The sequence below is a fragment of the Sander vitreus genome, chromosome 12 (genome assembly GCF_031162955.1).
Source record: "Sander vitreus isolate 19-12246 chromosome 12, sanVit1, whole genome shotgun sequence".
NCBI lineage: Eukaryota > Metazoa > Chordata > Actinopteri > Perciformes > Percidae > Sander > Sander vitreus.
In genome coordinates, this window is record NC_135866.1 from 11,138,733 (window position 1) to 11,152,552 (window position 13,820).

At 38.7% G+C, this 13,820-nt stretch overlaps 3 protein-coding genes across 3 annotated transcripts; 1 reads left to right on the forward strand and 2 right to left on the reverse strand.

The window, feature by feature from the left end:
* The first annotated feature begins 1,202 nt into the window (after positions 1-1,202).
* Positions 1,203-1,733, forward strand: arl14 (ADP-ribosylation factor-like 14). Its single transcript, XM_078264186.1, has one exon. It carries the CDS (start codon positions 1,203-1,205, stop codon positions 1,731-1,733), a length of 531 nt encoding a protein of 176 aa, XP_078120312.1.
* Positions 1,734-4,764: 3,031 nt separating this feature from the next.
* LOC144526448 (zona pellucida sperm-binding protein 3-like) lies at positions 4,765-7,919 on the reverse strand. Its single transcript, XM_078263932.1, has 8 exons — positions 7,278-7,919; positions 6,991-7,106; positions 6,752-6,855; positions 6,396-6,573; positions 6,138-6,255; positions 5,891-5,979; positions 5,416-5,684; positions 4,765-5,078 (listed from the first exon to the last, which is right to left on the reverse strand). The coding sequence occupies exons 1-8, from the start codon at positions 7,686-7,688 to the stop codon at positions 4,960-4,962; spliced, it is 1,404 nt and encodes a 467-aa protein (XP_078120058.1). The 5' UTR covers positions 7,689-7,919; the 3' UTR covers positions 4,765-4,959.
* Positions 7,920-10,436: 2,517 nt separating this feature from the next.
* On the reverse strand, positions 10,437-13,286 carry LOC144527060 (interleukin-12 subunit alpha-like). The gene is made up of 7 exons (XM_078264924.1): positions 13,268-13,286; positions 13,019-13,164; positions 12,834-12,920; positions 12,371-12,412; positions 11,339-11,458; positions 10,869-10,913; positions 10,437-10,624 (listed from the first exon to the last, which is right to left on the reverse strand). The coding sequence occupies exons 1-7, from the start codon at positions 13,284-13,286 to the stop codon at positions 10,493-10,495; spliced, it is 591 nt and encodes a 196-aa protein (XP_078121050.1). The 3' UTR covers positions 10,437-10,492.
* Positions 13,287-13,820: the final 534 nt, after the last annotated feature.

Consider the following 13,820-nt stretch of genomic DNA (forward strand, 5'->3'; position numbering starts at 1 on the left):
TTTGTAATCACAGTGCACTTTGGCCAACTGTGTTAACGGAAACAAGTGCATCCTTCCAATGGCTGACCAACCCTCATTTGTTTTCCTTCCTTTTTTATTTGACTGTATCATCTTTTTAGAATTCAATATATTACTGTATTTAATATCATACAGACATCTTTTAAAATACATGTGTACATGATTGATGGTTTAGTTTGAATGTGGACTGGAGGTCAATGCCGACCAACCTTTAGATTTAGGACAATGTGTCCCTCAGTAACTGAAGGGTGTCACAGCAACACAATGTCCAAAGGGGTTTATGTCCTCCTTTTGTTTTTGAGGAGCTCTGGAAACTTTGAGGTTGTTTGGTGAAAGTGGTTCGTCTGAGGAATACAACATCCACTTGACATTTCACTTTTCTGTCAAGATGGATGGACTGTTTGAAATTGTTTTGTATGTTGAAATAAAGGATTTAAAGACTTTAACTGCCATATTATTTTATTTATTTAAGAGAAGGGCAGCGCTGGTTCAGTTAGAAACTGCATTTCTTTCTTTGGCAGGTGAAGTCTAGATAGTGTTCCATGTTTACCCATTGATTGTCACTTGCACTGACGCAACTTGTGTTGTATATGATTAAAATGCCTGAACTGTGTCAGAATGTAAATTCAGGCAAATTACTGTATGCAATGTATCAAATGCACTGTGCAACATGGGCTTACATAAAACATAAAATGAAAAAATGTCTCCCCTACCTTTATTCTTTCTGATTCAGAAGCATACTAGAGTGGGTTTTATTGACAGAAATATTTACAACAGGTATAGCAATGGATGTATGCTTATCCTTTTTAATGTGATTTTGGACTGTGAACTTAGGTAGCAGAATGTATTTCAGTAAAATAATTTGGTAAGGTGGTGTAATCTATTAGCACATTGTAACTGCATAACATGCTGAACAATATTGTTTTTACAGATGCTATACGTTTGCATAACTTTACAGCGTATATAAACAAGGGATATCCTCTGGTTGGTACAAACTTTGCTCCCTGGTGTGGCACCTTATCGGTGAGCCGTGAGTTACAGTCAGCTTGGACGTGAGTTACAGTCAGCTTGGAGCTAATGGCTAATCTATTAAACTCCGGGTAACGCACTGAGCAAACACTACGTCAAAAGATACTGTAAGTGAAATGTGTGTCTATCCCATGTCTTTATATGTGCACGTCGCCATGGGACAGCGAGGATCTAAACAACCAGAAGCCCACGTTCTCCTCCTGGGCCTGGACAACGCTGGGAAATCGACTCTCCTCTACAAACTGAAACACAACGCGTGCGTCAGCACCGTGCCTACCATCGGCTTCAACGTGGAAATGTTTGAGGCGAGAAAGAACAGGAAGAACATCTTCTTAACCGTGTGGGATGTCGGTGGCCAGGGAAAGATGCGCGAGCACTGGACGAGTTTCTACCAGGACGCGGCAGCTGTGGTGTTTGTTGTGGACAGCTCGAGCAGGGGGCGCCTGGAGGAAGCGCGGCGGGAGCTGGAGAACACACTGAGGAGTGAGCAGCTGCGGGGCCGTCCGCTGGTTCTTCTCGCCAACAAACAGGACGTGAACGGCGCTCTGACTGTCACTGAAATCAAGGACACGTTTAACCTGAGAAAGATTTGCTCCGATCGGGATTGGTTCGTGCAGCCTTGTTCCGCATCGACAGGATTTGGAGTTGAAGAAGCCTTCAGACGAGTGGTCCAGATGGTCAAATAACACATAAAACATGTAGCCTACTGTATGTGAAATGTATTCTTTTCAAACCACTGACAATATGACGAATTGCTTTTTAAAATTAGTTCGTAGATCTAAATCGCTTTATATCAACAATCAATTAAAGAGATCAGACCTTTTGGTTAAGTCTATAGGCCTACATATCTTTAATGCACATGGAGGCGCACGGTGTACAGGGACTACAGAATCTTGCAAGCTACTTACGTTAGAGTGAGTGAAGATATTAGGCTACGTCTTGTGACACTATTATGGATAGCCTACCACAGGAAACACAAGATACCATGACGTCTATTGCTGTGCATTAAAACCACAGACACACTCGGTAATGTATGATGTTAGCGGTGTGCTGCATCTTCTTTCAATTATTAAACAGAATTCAATTGTCTCACTAAGCCATGGGCATTTACATTATTACATTAAACTCTTGGATGCATGGAGGGAGGCATCTCACTGACGCAGGATCAGCAAGATAAGTAACAAAGACAAGTGCATGTAGAGTTTGGTGATATAGAGGCTGCTGCAGTTATGAAAAAACCATTTGGCTGACCTTCTAATGATGTAATAAATGTTGATAAAGCTTTTTTTTTTTTTTACAATTATCAATCTAGTTGGTATGTTAAGTTGTTAATACATGTTAATTTCAAGATAATTCGTGAGGAATTAAAGAGCCATAAAGAAAAAGCAAGTGTCCAAAAGGGATTTTCTTTCACGACATGGCAACCCCAAACTTTTTCTAATTAAAGGTTATTACTGATTTATAAACCATAGCTATAGATTAGTTATTCATATTTCGAAATCTATTAATAAAGCGTGCCTTATTCAAAAATATAACTAACCTTGAGCACTCGCTGATACATTCCTGGGAACAAGTGGAGTAATAAGCGATAAAATGGCTAGTATGTCATACGTTTCTTGCACAGAGGCACAATATTGAGGCTGCTGCAGGGGAAATAGCAGACAACGTCCTGGGCAGTTTGGTTTTGTGTTTCTGAAATGTCCATTATAATTAGGCTATATGAAACACAATCTCAAATGTCGAAACTATAGTGCCATATAGTAAAACCCTAATTCATCCGACGGACGTCCTTCTAGCTTGTCCCATGTTGAACTGCGGCCGCCCTCTGCTCCCATCCCGCACTGTTTCTTCATATGTCGGCAGGCGTTTGCATTCGTCGTATGAGGGCAGTTGAGCAGCAGGAGCTGGATCCATTAAGCTGTCCGGTGTGCTGCTCTCCATAAGCGGCTCCTGTGACGTGGTAACGGTTGGGTGTCCGTTGTTTGGTGGGGTGAGCTGCCTGGATCTGGAACACAACATTCGCTGGACAAAGTATCCCACAGCGAAGAGAAGCAGCATAATAAGCACCCCAGAAAGTTTCCGGGTGACCATGGCGATGTTGTAGTATGTCTTGTCCACGAACTGCTTGCAACAGGTGACAGCAGTGTTGTTGTTTCCCTGTGCGCAGCAGACCTGGTCATCCCGACAAAGGTCCTGTCCACATTTTCGGATGGAATAAACTACTGTGCGAACAAGAAAGCAAACTGTGAACACCGCCAGTGCTTGGCATTTGTAGAAAAGCATCGTTGTGTTCAAAAGTGAGAAATGATCCAGTGAGCCTCGATGGTAAAGCTTGGGAAACAGGGTGCAGGCGAGACGATTCACTAAATACGCTGAAAGATGCTATGCCTGAAGCGCTGACGCAGAGCCATCATTAACGACAAATACTGAAAAGGAAAGAAGGGACACAAATAATCTAAGACAATATGTCCAAATGTTCACTCATTGAATAGTCAACACTCAGTATTCACCAAAGTACAATTTGGGCTGCAGACAGCTGAATGCCTCTCTGCAACATCTGAATATGCTAATAAGCTTGACATTAACTCCTAAGTGTACTTCAGTGTGCCATTGATTTATGATGCACTTAGCGGGTATATTGATGCCGTCCAGCAAATCGCAAACACAGTCTTCCATGCAATGACTTATTCATTGGATATTAAGGTAAACAGGCGCCCAGGACATCGATCAGTCGTGTCGAGAGCACCAAGAAAAGACCCTAAAGATGATTTGTTAAGGTGGGAGGGGACTTGTAAACAAGCGGCGTGCAGAAGCCAATGTTGATGTTTCAGGACCAGGGACAGCGCTCAACAAGCCCACTGAGGGAAACAATGAGGGGCGCTGTTCGAGGGGCTGACACAACTAAACCCAAATATAAATGTTCTAGATGGCAAAGAGCACGAAGAATTTCCATTTGCAATATTAATACTTGTGTACATTAAGGTGTCAAGTCAGGTCTTTCCTTAAAAGGGTGCAATGGTTTGGTAGACGTCCATTTAGGCTGATTAGAAGATATGATGCACAAAGCTCGAAGTACAAAGCGATGCCCCTGGCAACAAGGATGTTTGCTACTGCTACAAGCACAGCAGTCACACTAGCCAGTAATAAGCATTTATCAGAAAATTATTCTTGTACGAAATAACTTACAAATGTTAATTGACCAAACGTGTTTTTAAAAAAAAGAAATCATACAATTTACTGGATGTGGCAGGCTAAGCCAACATTTTATATTGCAGCATATCCCCTGACAATGAATAATCAATAAAGTGACAACATGATGAGTAGGCTGTGGGTTGTAATGGAGGGAAGTGCTCCCTAATAGCATGTCTGCTTTGCAAAACAGCCGTAATTATGTTAGATGAATTTTACAGTGGATGGCAAAAGGAAGCATTGTGTATTGTGTGCATTTGTGTTAAAATACACACAAACAATGAATCTTTTTTACATCCACTTCTGCTGCTTGGGTCCAATGACTGAGAGCTTAAAACCCAATGCTAATTAAATTGTTTGCTGAAGGCACATCTAGTTCTTGGGAAATAACTACAGGATGCTGGGTTTGTAAAGATCAGATGTCAAATAGAGACAATTGTAGTGCTTATGTGTTGTGTATAGCAGGTGAAACGAAAATAAGCCAAACTATTTTTCATCCAATATTTATTGGAGAAGTTTGTACAGAAAATACAAAACAGTAACAAAGTCGTTACTTTGCAGAGGGTTGAGAGTGAAGTTCACACAGGTAAAACCTTTTTTCAGGTGAGATGGTATTATGAATCAAGATTAACCTCTGCATGCACAGGGGTTGTGCCAACAATGTTTGTCCTGTACAAGGCAGCAATAATGTTTTTTTTTTTTTCCCCCCCATCCTCAACTGTGCTATCCTGAGTCTCTTGTGGTCCTGGTCTTTGGTAAAAGTACGGTTTTAGAATCTGATGGTCTTGTGTCAATTTTGCTGGGTGGCAGGACAGTAATGGGTCCCAGCTGGATAGTTCGCTCTGTAAAACAAATCATTCAAAAATGTCAAATGGTGTCTTTTAGCTGCACTAAAAGTTAAATGAATTGGACCACATTATCTAAAATAATTCAAGAATTCAACCTTCGATTAAAAAAAAAAAAGAAAATTAAAACAAAATTTCTATTGTGTTATCAATACAGACTGTATACAACCCTTTTAAAATCAGTGAAACTCATTTAGATGGAGGACATGTCAGTAAACAAAAAAAAAAAAAAGTAAGACATGTCCATGAAGTCTAAACTGCACAGTTTAAATCTTATGTTACACACATAAAACAAAAAAAAAAATTAAGTAAATGTATAATTTCTTCTATTCACCTGCTTTGTACTCCACCCCCCTCTTCATCGCTCCAGCAGAGGATTGCCGAGGTTTGCTGTGTTGGCTCTGGTGCATACCTGGATGAAAACGGTAATTGGCTGGGTGTTGTTCAGGTCTGTTCTGGACTGAACTCTGCTGTGAAGTCTTGGAGGGCCATGCTTTGGTGCCGATGGTAGTTTTAGGGCGTTCTGTGGGCAGAGGCTGAGCAACCTGATGGGAGACGTCGCAGCTTCTACATGCCTGGTCGTTCCCGTCAACTGACTGCCATCTGGATAAGGAGGACATTTTCAAAAATTAGGGGAACTCGCTTCTGTGAAATAAGTGAGATCAGTCATTGCAACTCATAGCATGTTTTATACATGGGAGAACATTTTCAGGTGAAATGGCATTTACGGTAAGAGGTACAACTTCACTCCTTATTTTCTGATAAAACTAACTGTAGGGAGAACTGACCATGCATCATTAGTGCAATACCTGTTCTCAATCAAAGAGCAGGCCCTGTTTTGAGAGCTGACCGTTAACGTGGCTGGAACAACCTCCACGTAGCAGGTTATGTAGACCTGCTGAGAGACAGAGACAGGTGTGAAAAAACGACCAAGCTCCTCTGGTCTCATGTATATCGAACAGAATAATTAACTAATGCAAGTCTTGCACGGTTTTTCCATTTAAAAAACAGGTTAATATTCCACAGTGCATGCCAATGAAAAGTAAATTAACCAACCTGATTGCTGGGCTCCTGGTAGAACCTGAAGGCCTCCAACTGAAACCTCAGCTTGTGCTCTTCAATTCGTGGTAGGAAATGGGAGCTGGAGTTTGTAAGGTAAGCATCGGCAAGACATCTGTTAGGACAGCAAATGACGACAAATGTTAGGAATGCAGTTGCATTAACTTAAAAAGAAAATCACAAAAAGTAGACTGAATTATTAACTATACAAACAAATCTTGGTGGTGCGTTTTAAGATTTGGTTGTGCAGCTCACCCGTGATTTTTAATAAAGTCATATCTTAATGTAGTCTCTGCATCGGGAGTTGCTGTGGCAACACAGTGGTCAACATAAACTCGCAGGGGCATGTGGTTGCCAGTGATGGCAGAAACTTGAAAATAAATGGGATCTCCAAGAAAGAATGAATAAGATCCCATCGCAAACTGCCAATCTTCTGTGAAGATACAAAAAACAAATCCAAACATTCAAGAACTAATTCTAAAATGTGGTTGTACTACAAGCATCTTTTAAGAGAAGCATTAATCATGAAAACTGTAGTATAACACAATTCAGAAGATGCATGAGAATAGAAAAAAAAAAAAAAAGCCCCATCAATGATATCCTTTTTATACCAGTCATGATTAGCAGATTGAAGTCTATGTGATCCTCTGCAGAGACCCTGGAGACAGAAGGAACCCAGGTGGGATGCAGGGAAATGCCATCTACATCATTCCTCCTGAAACATTTCAAAAATTATTATTAGCACTGTTTAAATGTCCAAGAAGTCCGAATGAAACAATAAAATCATATAAAAACGCATTAAAGTAGCTGGTTCCCAACAGTACAAACTGTCAAAATAAACAGGACTTACTTTTCATAATGACATGCAACCGGAATAGTTGCTCCATCCAGTCTAAGCAAACCACCAGATGAAGGTTCAGGTGAGTAGACCAGGACGTTAGAATAGACAATCTTCTCTTTTGTCGACTGCAAAGAACAATGTAGGCTAGTATTTCATAGTATTTCAGAATGTATGAATCTACACAGCAATATAACAAGACTGGCTACACTTAATCCTAAACACAGTCACTGACTGAACACAGACTTTCCACAAGCTCACCTGAGCTGCATCCCATATAAAAAAAACATAATGCTTACGGAGAGTTTAGTTCCACAGTCCCTCCGGTGGGCCTGGATGGTGAATTCCGCCTCACCTGATGGGACTGCTCCGCAAGCACTCCCTTCACTCAGTGAGCCTGAGCCCAGGCGCAGATGTCTGCCTTCCACCTGGAGGCCCGTATCAAACATGTCAGCCTGCACCACAACCCGCATCGAGTCCGGGTGGCAGATCACCACGACAGACCGAGGCCGCAAACTGAGCCCCATGCGTTGCTGCTGTTGGACCGCGGTCAGCTGAGGGTTCATGTTACCGTGAGTCCTGCCCGGCATGGAGAAGTCGGTTTGTTCGGCGCGGCTGGAGGGTTGGCTGTACAAAAAGTGTGGAAGTGTGGAAACCAAGATAAGGACGATAATCCACCAATAATTGGTTCTTTTAAGGTTGCTTTCCATTCTTGGCTATGGACAGTTTTGGAAGCTGCGGACGTGTCCTCGGACTTGTGAAAATATCACCACAGCTGTAAGCCATTTTTGGTAATTTAAACTCCCCATACACACCTTGGAGTAGGGTTGCACTGATTATACCCGTTTCACTGCGCATGTCTGTTTGTCATTTAGTTGATGAAAGTCTTCAGTATTGTTTATTAGTCTGTAATTAATTAAAACTATTAGATGACAACTTATATGTAGGCTACGCACTAAGGTAGCATGGTCCTTTGGCTAGGCAAAGCAATAGGCATATAGGCTATGCTGTAAGCTAATATTCCACTAGGAGGTACTACAACTACACATGTATCATTAGTTCCATCGACACGGTTTGAATAAATAGTAGCCTACTGAATTAAATGAAGTAAATCATTTCAGCTGTGTAATGTTTTCTCTTTAAGAACATGTTTCCAGTTTAGAAGTGTGTCTGTTTTTGCTTTGAGGTTTGTCCTATTGCATGTAATGTTAACAGCCTGAACGTTTAAAGACATGACATTAAGCACGTTTCTTTGGAGAAAAAAAAAAGACCATTGGTTAATATTCTCCTACAAAGATGCTGAATTAAGTATTAGTCAGAGATAAGACATCAAATTACAGAGATCTTTGTAGAAACCATGCCAATATAACATAAGTAGCATATCAGGTTTCTGTTAATGTACATGCTTTTAAGAAGGTTAGTGCATTAATAATACAGCAGTGTGCACAACATTTTAGTGTTTTTGTTATACCACCTTTTTGTTGTTTTGTAAATGCAGCGAATAGTATCCCCCTCGAAATAGCACTTTTCCCTTTTGTGTCCCCCCACTTCTGAAACCAGACCTACACCTTTGTGTGTAGGGCTGCAACTAACCAGTATTTTCATAGTCGTTTAATCTGTCGATTATTTTCTCCAATAATCAATTAATTGTTTGATCTATCAAATGTCAGAAAATGGTAAAAAATGTCAATCAGTGTTTCCCAAAGCCCAATATGACGTCCTCAAATGTCTTGTTTTGTCCACAACTCAAATATATTCAGTTTACTGTCATAGAGGAGTGAAGAAACCAACAAATATTCACATTTAAGAAGCTGGAATCAGAGAATTTGGACTTTTATTTCATTAAATTACTTTAACTGATTAATCGAAAATAGTTGTCAATTAATCCTTGCAGCTTTATTTGTGTGTACTGTACAGAGATAGGTAGCCTATATGGGTTCCTTTCTGGCCATTCAGTATTTTTATACATAATTTGTATTCTTATGAATGTAGTATCAATACTTTCAACACATCTTTCTGCTTGTGTGGTGGGCTTTGTGAAATTGGAGAAATATAATAAGTGTTAGCCCTGTACAGTGCCATGTACAGTATGTTGTATTATTATCATCACATATGGGCCTATTCACATATCCTGCTCTTCCTGTCTCTCCTGTGTCATACTCTGATCCCCTTTTCAGTAAATTGTCTCTGTCTCACATGTTTTCTGTGGCAAGAACGTCATAGGTCTCTCTCAACACCAGCAGCCACAAACCTCAGGTGTGCCACTTCCAGCGGATTGAATTGGAATAAAAAAGAAAAATGATATTTCACTTTCAGTGAGGTTTTGATGAATAACAGGCATGGTGTATACCTGCCCTTTCAAAACATCATATCCCAAAGTAAAATGCCCAACAGTGCCAACTGAAACACACAAATCAGTTTACTTAGTGGAATGATGAAAAGATCACAGAGTCTTCAGCTGAATAAGAAAGCTATATGTGGACATTCCACTGTTGATACTGTGTGTTCAACAGAGTGATACAGACTGCTATCTGCTGTGTATAGAGTCCAGATCTAATCTTGACCTAACTCTGACTCCATTTCAAATATTAGTTTGTTATTATATATTAAAAAAACAACCTAAGCCAGACAATGGCTATGTTTTGACTGACTTTCACATCCTTCTGAATAAAAATATGTTTGTCTAACATTACGGTCACCTGATAGTAAGTTGATTATTAACACTGGACTTTCCAAATGAAGTGTGACCAAACGCTGCATTTTGTTACGTTAATTCTCACAAAGCTCAGCTGCTGGGACTGAGGTGGTTACAGGAAAATATAGTCCATCATAAAGCAAACTCAAATCTTCCTGTAAATCACATACAGTATATTGTTTGTTTTGTAGCTGCATTTGGATCAACCAACTGTAGCTGTAGCTGAAAGAAGGAAAGCCTACTGATAATGTGATTAATTCTAGCTATGACTGTGACGTGGCCATTGTCTTTATCAAGGAGAATATTACTAAAATCATCTCACAGTAATACATTTTCTGGAATTAAAGTGAAAAAGTCAACAACAGTAAATACATGAATGATGAATCAGCAGGATTTATGCAGGAAGAATATTTATTTGGTGATTCTTGGAATCAAGTGAGAGACACATAAACAATAAATAGTTGAAAATAAATAGTCCAAATATCATTAATAAATAAATAGCATATAGTCTGTAAATACACTTTATAAAAAAAGTACTTTAACACACCATCTTGATGTCAAATATAAGTTACATGACTACGTAAAAGTATAAACATGTACTCTTAAAAAAGTACTTTAACACACCATCTTGATGTCAAATATAAGTTACAAGACTATGTAAAAGTATAAATATGTACTGTTAAAAAGCCATAAAGTAGACTCAAGTGTTTTGTAGAGAATGTGAATGTAACGCGTACTGTTACTGTAGTTTATGTCATTAATATGTAAAGTGGTTCTGCATAGCTTTCCGAAACTACTGATCTGTTAGAGCTCGATGGCTCAGTTAGCGTGTTCACCAGAGTTCATGTATTCAATGCCTCTGTTGATTGTTATGCTGCGGAGCTGGAAGCCCTTCAGCACTTTGCAGAGCCTCAGTCTTTCATCGTAGGTGCTAAGACGGTCTGCAGCAGCCTTAAAGAAACACAGAGCAATTATGAAATGGTTTATTACAATTAGAATATGACTGTTCTTCCAAAAGAAGTTTAGTAACACTCTTTGATTCCTTGTAATAAGAACAATATATATTTCTTTTTAAATAACATGACAAGGGATACTTTTTTAGTGCTGTGTGCAGAGGTACCTGAGTCAGTTAGAAGAAATAAGACACAACTTTATCTTAAATCATGGTTATGGCGTGCATTAAGAGATCTCTTACCTCTGCTGAGGCCAAGTCTGTCGGCAGAGACCATGTAAAGCACTTCTGTTGGGAGCAAATGATTCATTTTTAATATTGTTGACACGAACAATTGACCAATTCAGTGTTGCATGTGTGGCAGCTGATTATCTCTTAGCAGAAACCTCCTTTTTTACCCTCCTTAAAACATTTTTACATGAATTATATAAACGTATTGAATGTAAAAAAGATGACAGGGCCTGTAGTAGGTGATTTGGCCCAACAGCCCCTAATGAGACAGTCAGTGTTAATGGTAATTGTTACATTTCATTCTGTAAAAACTCTGAACAAATCCTTTCTCATCTGTCGTCATTGGTATCATAAATTGTTGATGTAGATGATAGGATACGAACCACAAAACTATTGTGGTCGGATTGTTTTTTTTTAAGTTATTGTATTGGTGCCTGTTCTATGGTGCTGAATAACTGTCGGTGTTGTGTAAAATGAGTTACCTCCATGAGCTCTCTGAGCGACAGTACAGTTGGAGCAAGCAAACCGTCAGGGTCCGGCTGAGCAGCTAGAAATGTGTAGTAGTGATGCAGATCCTCCCCAATGTTTGTCAGGCACGAGTCCTGGATGGAAAAGCCGCAAAAACACTCGTCAAGACAATAAGATACATAGCGTATATACACTCATTCATTCTACAATCTACTGCAGTTTTATAGAACAGCCCTGACGTAACATCGATCTTTTCAAAGCTCATAATGTTCAGGTTTTAGAAATATGTCAATTAAATATGTATTGTCGATGTCATTGTACATTATATTGAGACGTGTTTCTACTTTGTTTTTGTTTTTTTATTTGCATACAGGATATTAGAAACACCTCTAAATATAACAAAAAGGATAACGATGATAATATCTTGCAGTCCTGTACAACACCATCACTAACTATGACCTCAATGCTAAAATATACTTTGATTAACACCTCTCTGACAGTGTCAACAAAAACTGAACATTAAAGGTAGGGGTGCACGATTCAGAAAATGTCACGGTTCGATTCGATAGCGATGTTCAGGCTCAAGATTGGATTCCAAATCGATTTTCGATTCAAAAATGATTCTCGGTTAAAAAAAACGATTCACAGTATGTAAATGTAGTTACTTTTCCCATGTGATTGCAGTAGACATATAATTTATTTATTTATTTTTATTAAAAAATATGAATCGATTTTGAATCGGTAGAGCTTGAATCGCGATTAGATTTTTTTACACACCCCTAATTATAGGCATCATATAAGTAAATGAAATACATTACATTGTAGAGGTGTACCTTATAAAATGGACACTGAGTAAATAAACTCGCTGTAGATTTGACAGACGTGTCAAATGTTGTTTCTCCCTACTTATACAGTATTTAACGTGTACATTTAAGAGTCTGACTAAAATATATTTCTCTTTAAAGCTACATAAAGTAGAAAAATAAAAGCGTAAAAAAAGTATTCCTACTGTAATATATTTGTCACAAAGACAGAGCACAACTTACCTGATCAAATTCTGACTTGGTGATTCCTGAACATATTGATCCCTGTGGGACAACAGTTCAATTTTCAGTAATACAGAGGCATAGCTAAGAACTATCAAAAGTTCAATAGAATGCAGTTGTATGAGCTGTAAGCAGTATTATAAAGTAATTGAATTTGCAATACTCGAGTAAAAGTGCAGGTATCGAACCAGAAAATGACTTTGGTAGAAGTTAAAGTCCTCTTTTAGAATATTGCCTGAGTAAAAGTCTTAAAGCATCTGATATTTACTGTACTTTAGTATCAAAAGTAATGTTCTGATATTAAAAGTACTTATTTATTAGAGGTAAAAATATGCGCAGGTATAGTTGTTATTTTGCTTTGAACAATAATTCCTTCTTTTTATTTCAGAATATTTTGCCAAATTTCAAATACATACATAAAAATCCAATTAACAAAAAAAAAAATTGAATTTCCATCATTTACCTTTGGTGCACACGCAGATGGGGTGTTAGTCTTCATGTTTAGCTCCACACTCTGCTCTGGACAGTCAATTGCACTGAACAGGGTTATCTAGCACACGGAAAGATAATGTTTTGAACTATAAATGAAAGACACATTAAATATAATGGTGTATAAATCCATCTTCATTCCATTTTGTAGGCCTATACCTGTGTGAGTGCATGAGTGACGTTCTTTAGAAGCGTCTGTGCGTGTATAACACAGGAGTCTGTCAGCGGCTCTTTACTCATCACTGGCACAGACTGGCTGACCTGAGCACAGGTTAGCACCAGGAGCAGCAGTGCAGGAGTGAAGTCTGAAAAGAAAGAGAAAAAATATAGATCTCGTAGTAAATCTTCCGTTTCAACTACTTTGTTGCAAAAAGAAAATAGTGTTCAGTTAGGGTACATTATACTCACAGAGCTTGATGAGGGGCATCTTGTAAAAGACTTCAGATTATTTGGTGTAACTGATTGAACTCGGACATTCTTAAGTGTTTTATACACACTGATACAGGAATTTCCCTCACCGTTTAGCAATGTGTTCACACCAAACTGTAAATTGAAAGTGCACGGTTTTGTAATTTTTCCCATATATCGCCAAATGCTTTGGTGAAACTGGAATTAACACAAACACTGATGAGTAATGAAGCATCATACTGTTGACATTTCCAAAGAGTGCAGAGTGAAAGCATTACTATGTGAAGTCCTGCACAGTCAAATAAATTTAAAATAGTGTTAACTCAATAACTCAAACCAGAATGTCATGTCATGTTATCCATATATGTATAACATTTTGGCTTTGACTGAAAAATATACTTGACAGATGTACTTTATTTCAACAGGTTTATTTGACATCAATGTTACATTTATCATTTATAATTTTCAAACGATTAAAAAAAGTCTGAGCAGCCATCTGAGGTGGAAATAATATATTGATTCTTGTAGTTCAAGTCTGTTATACTAAAACATA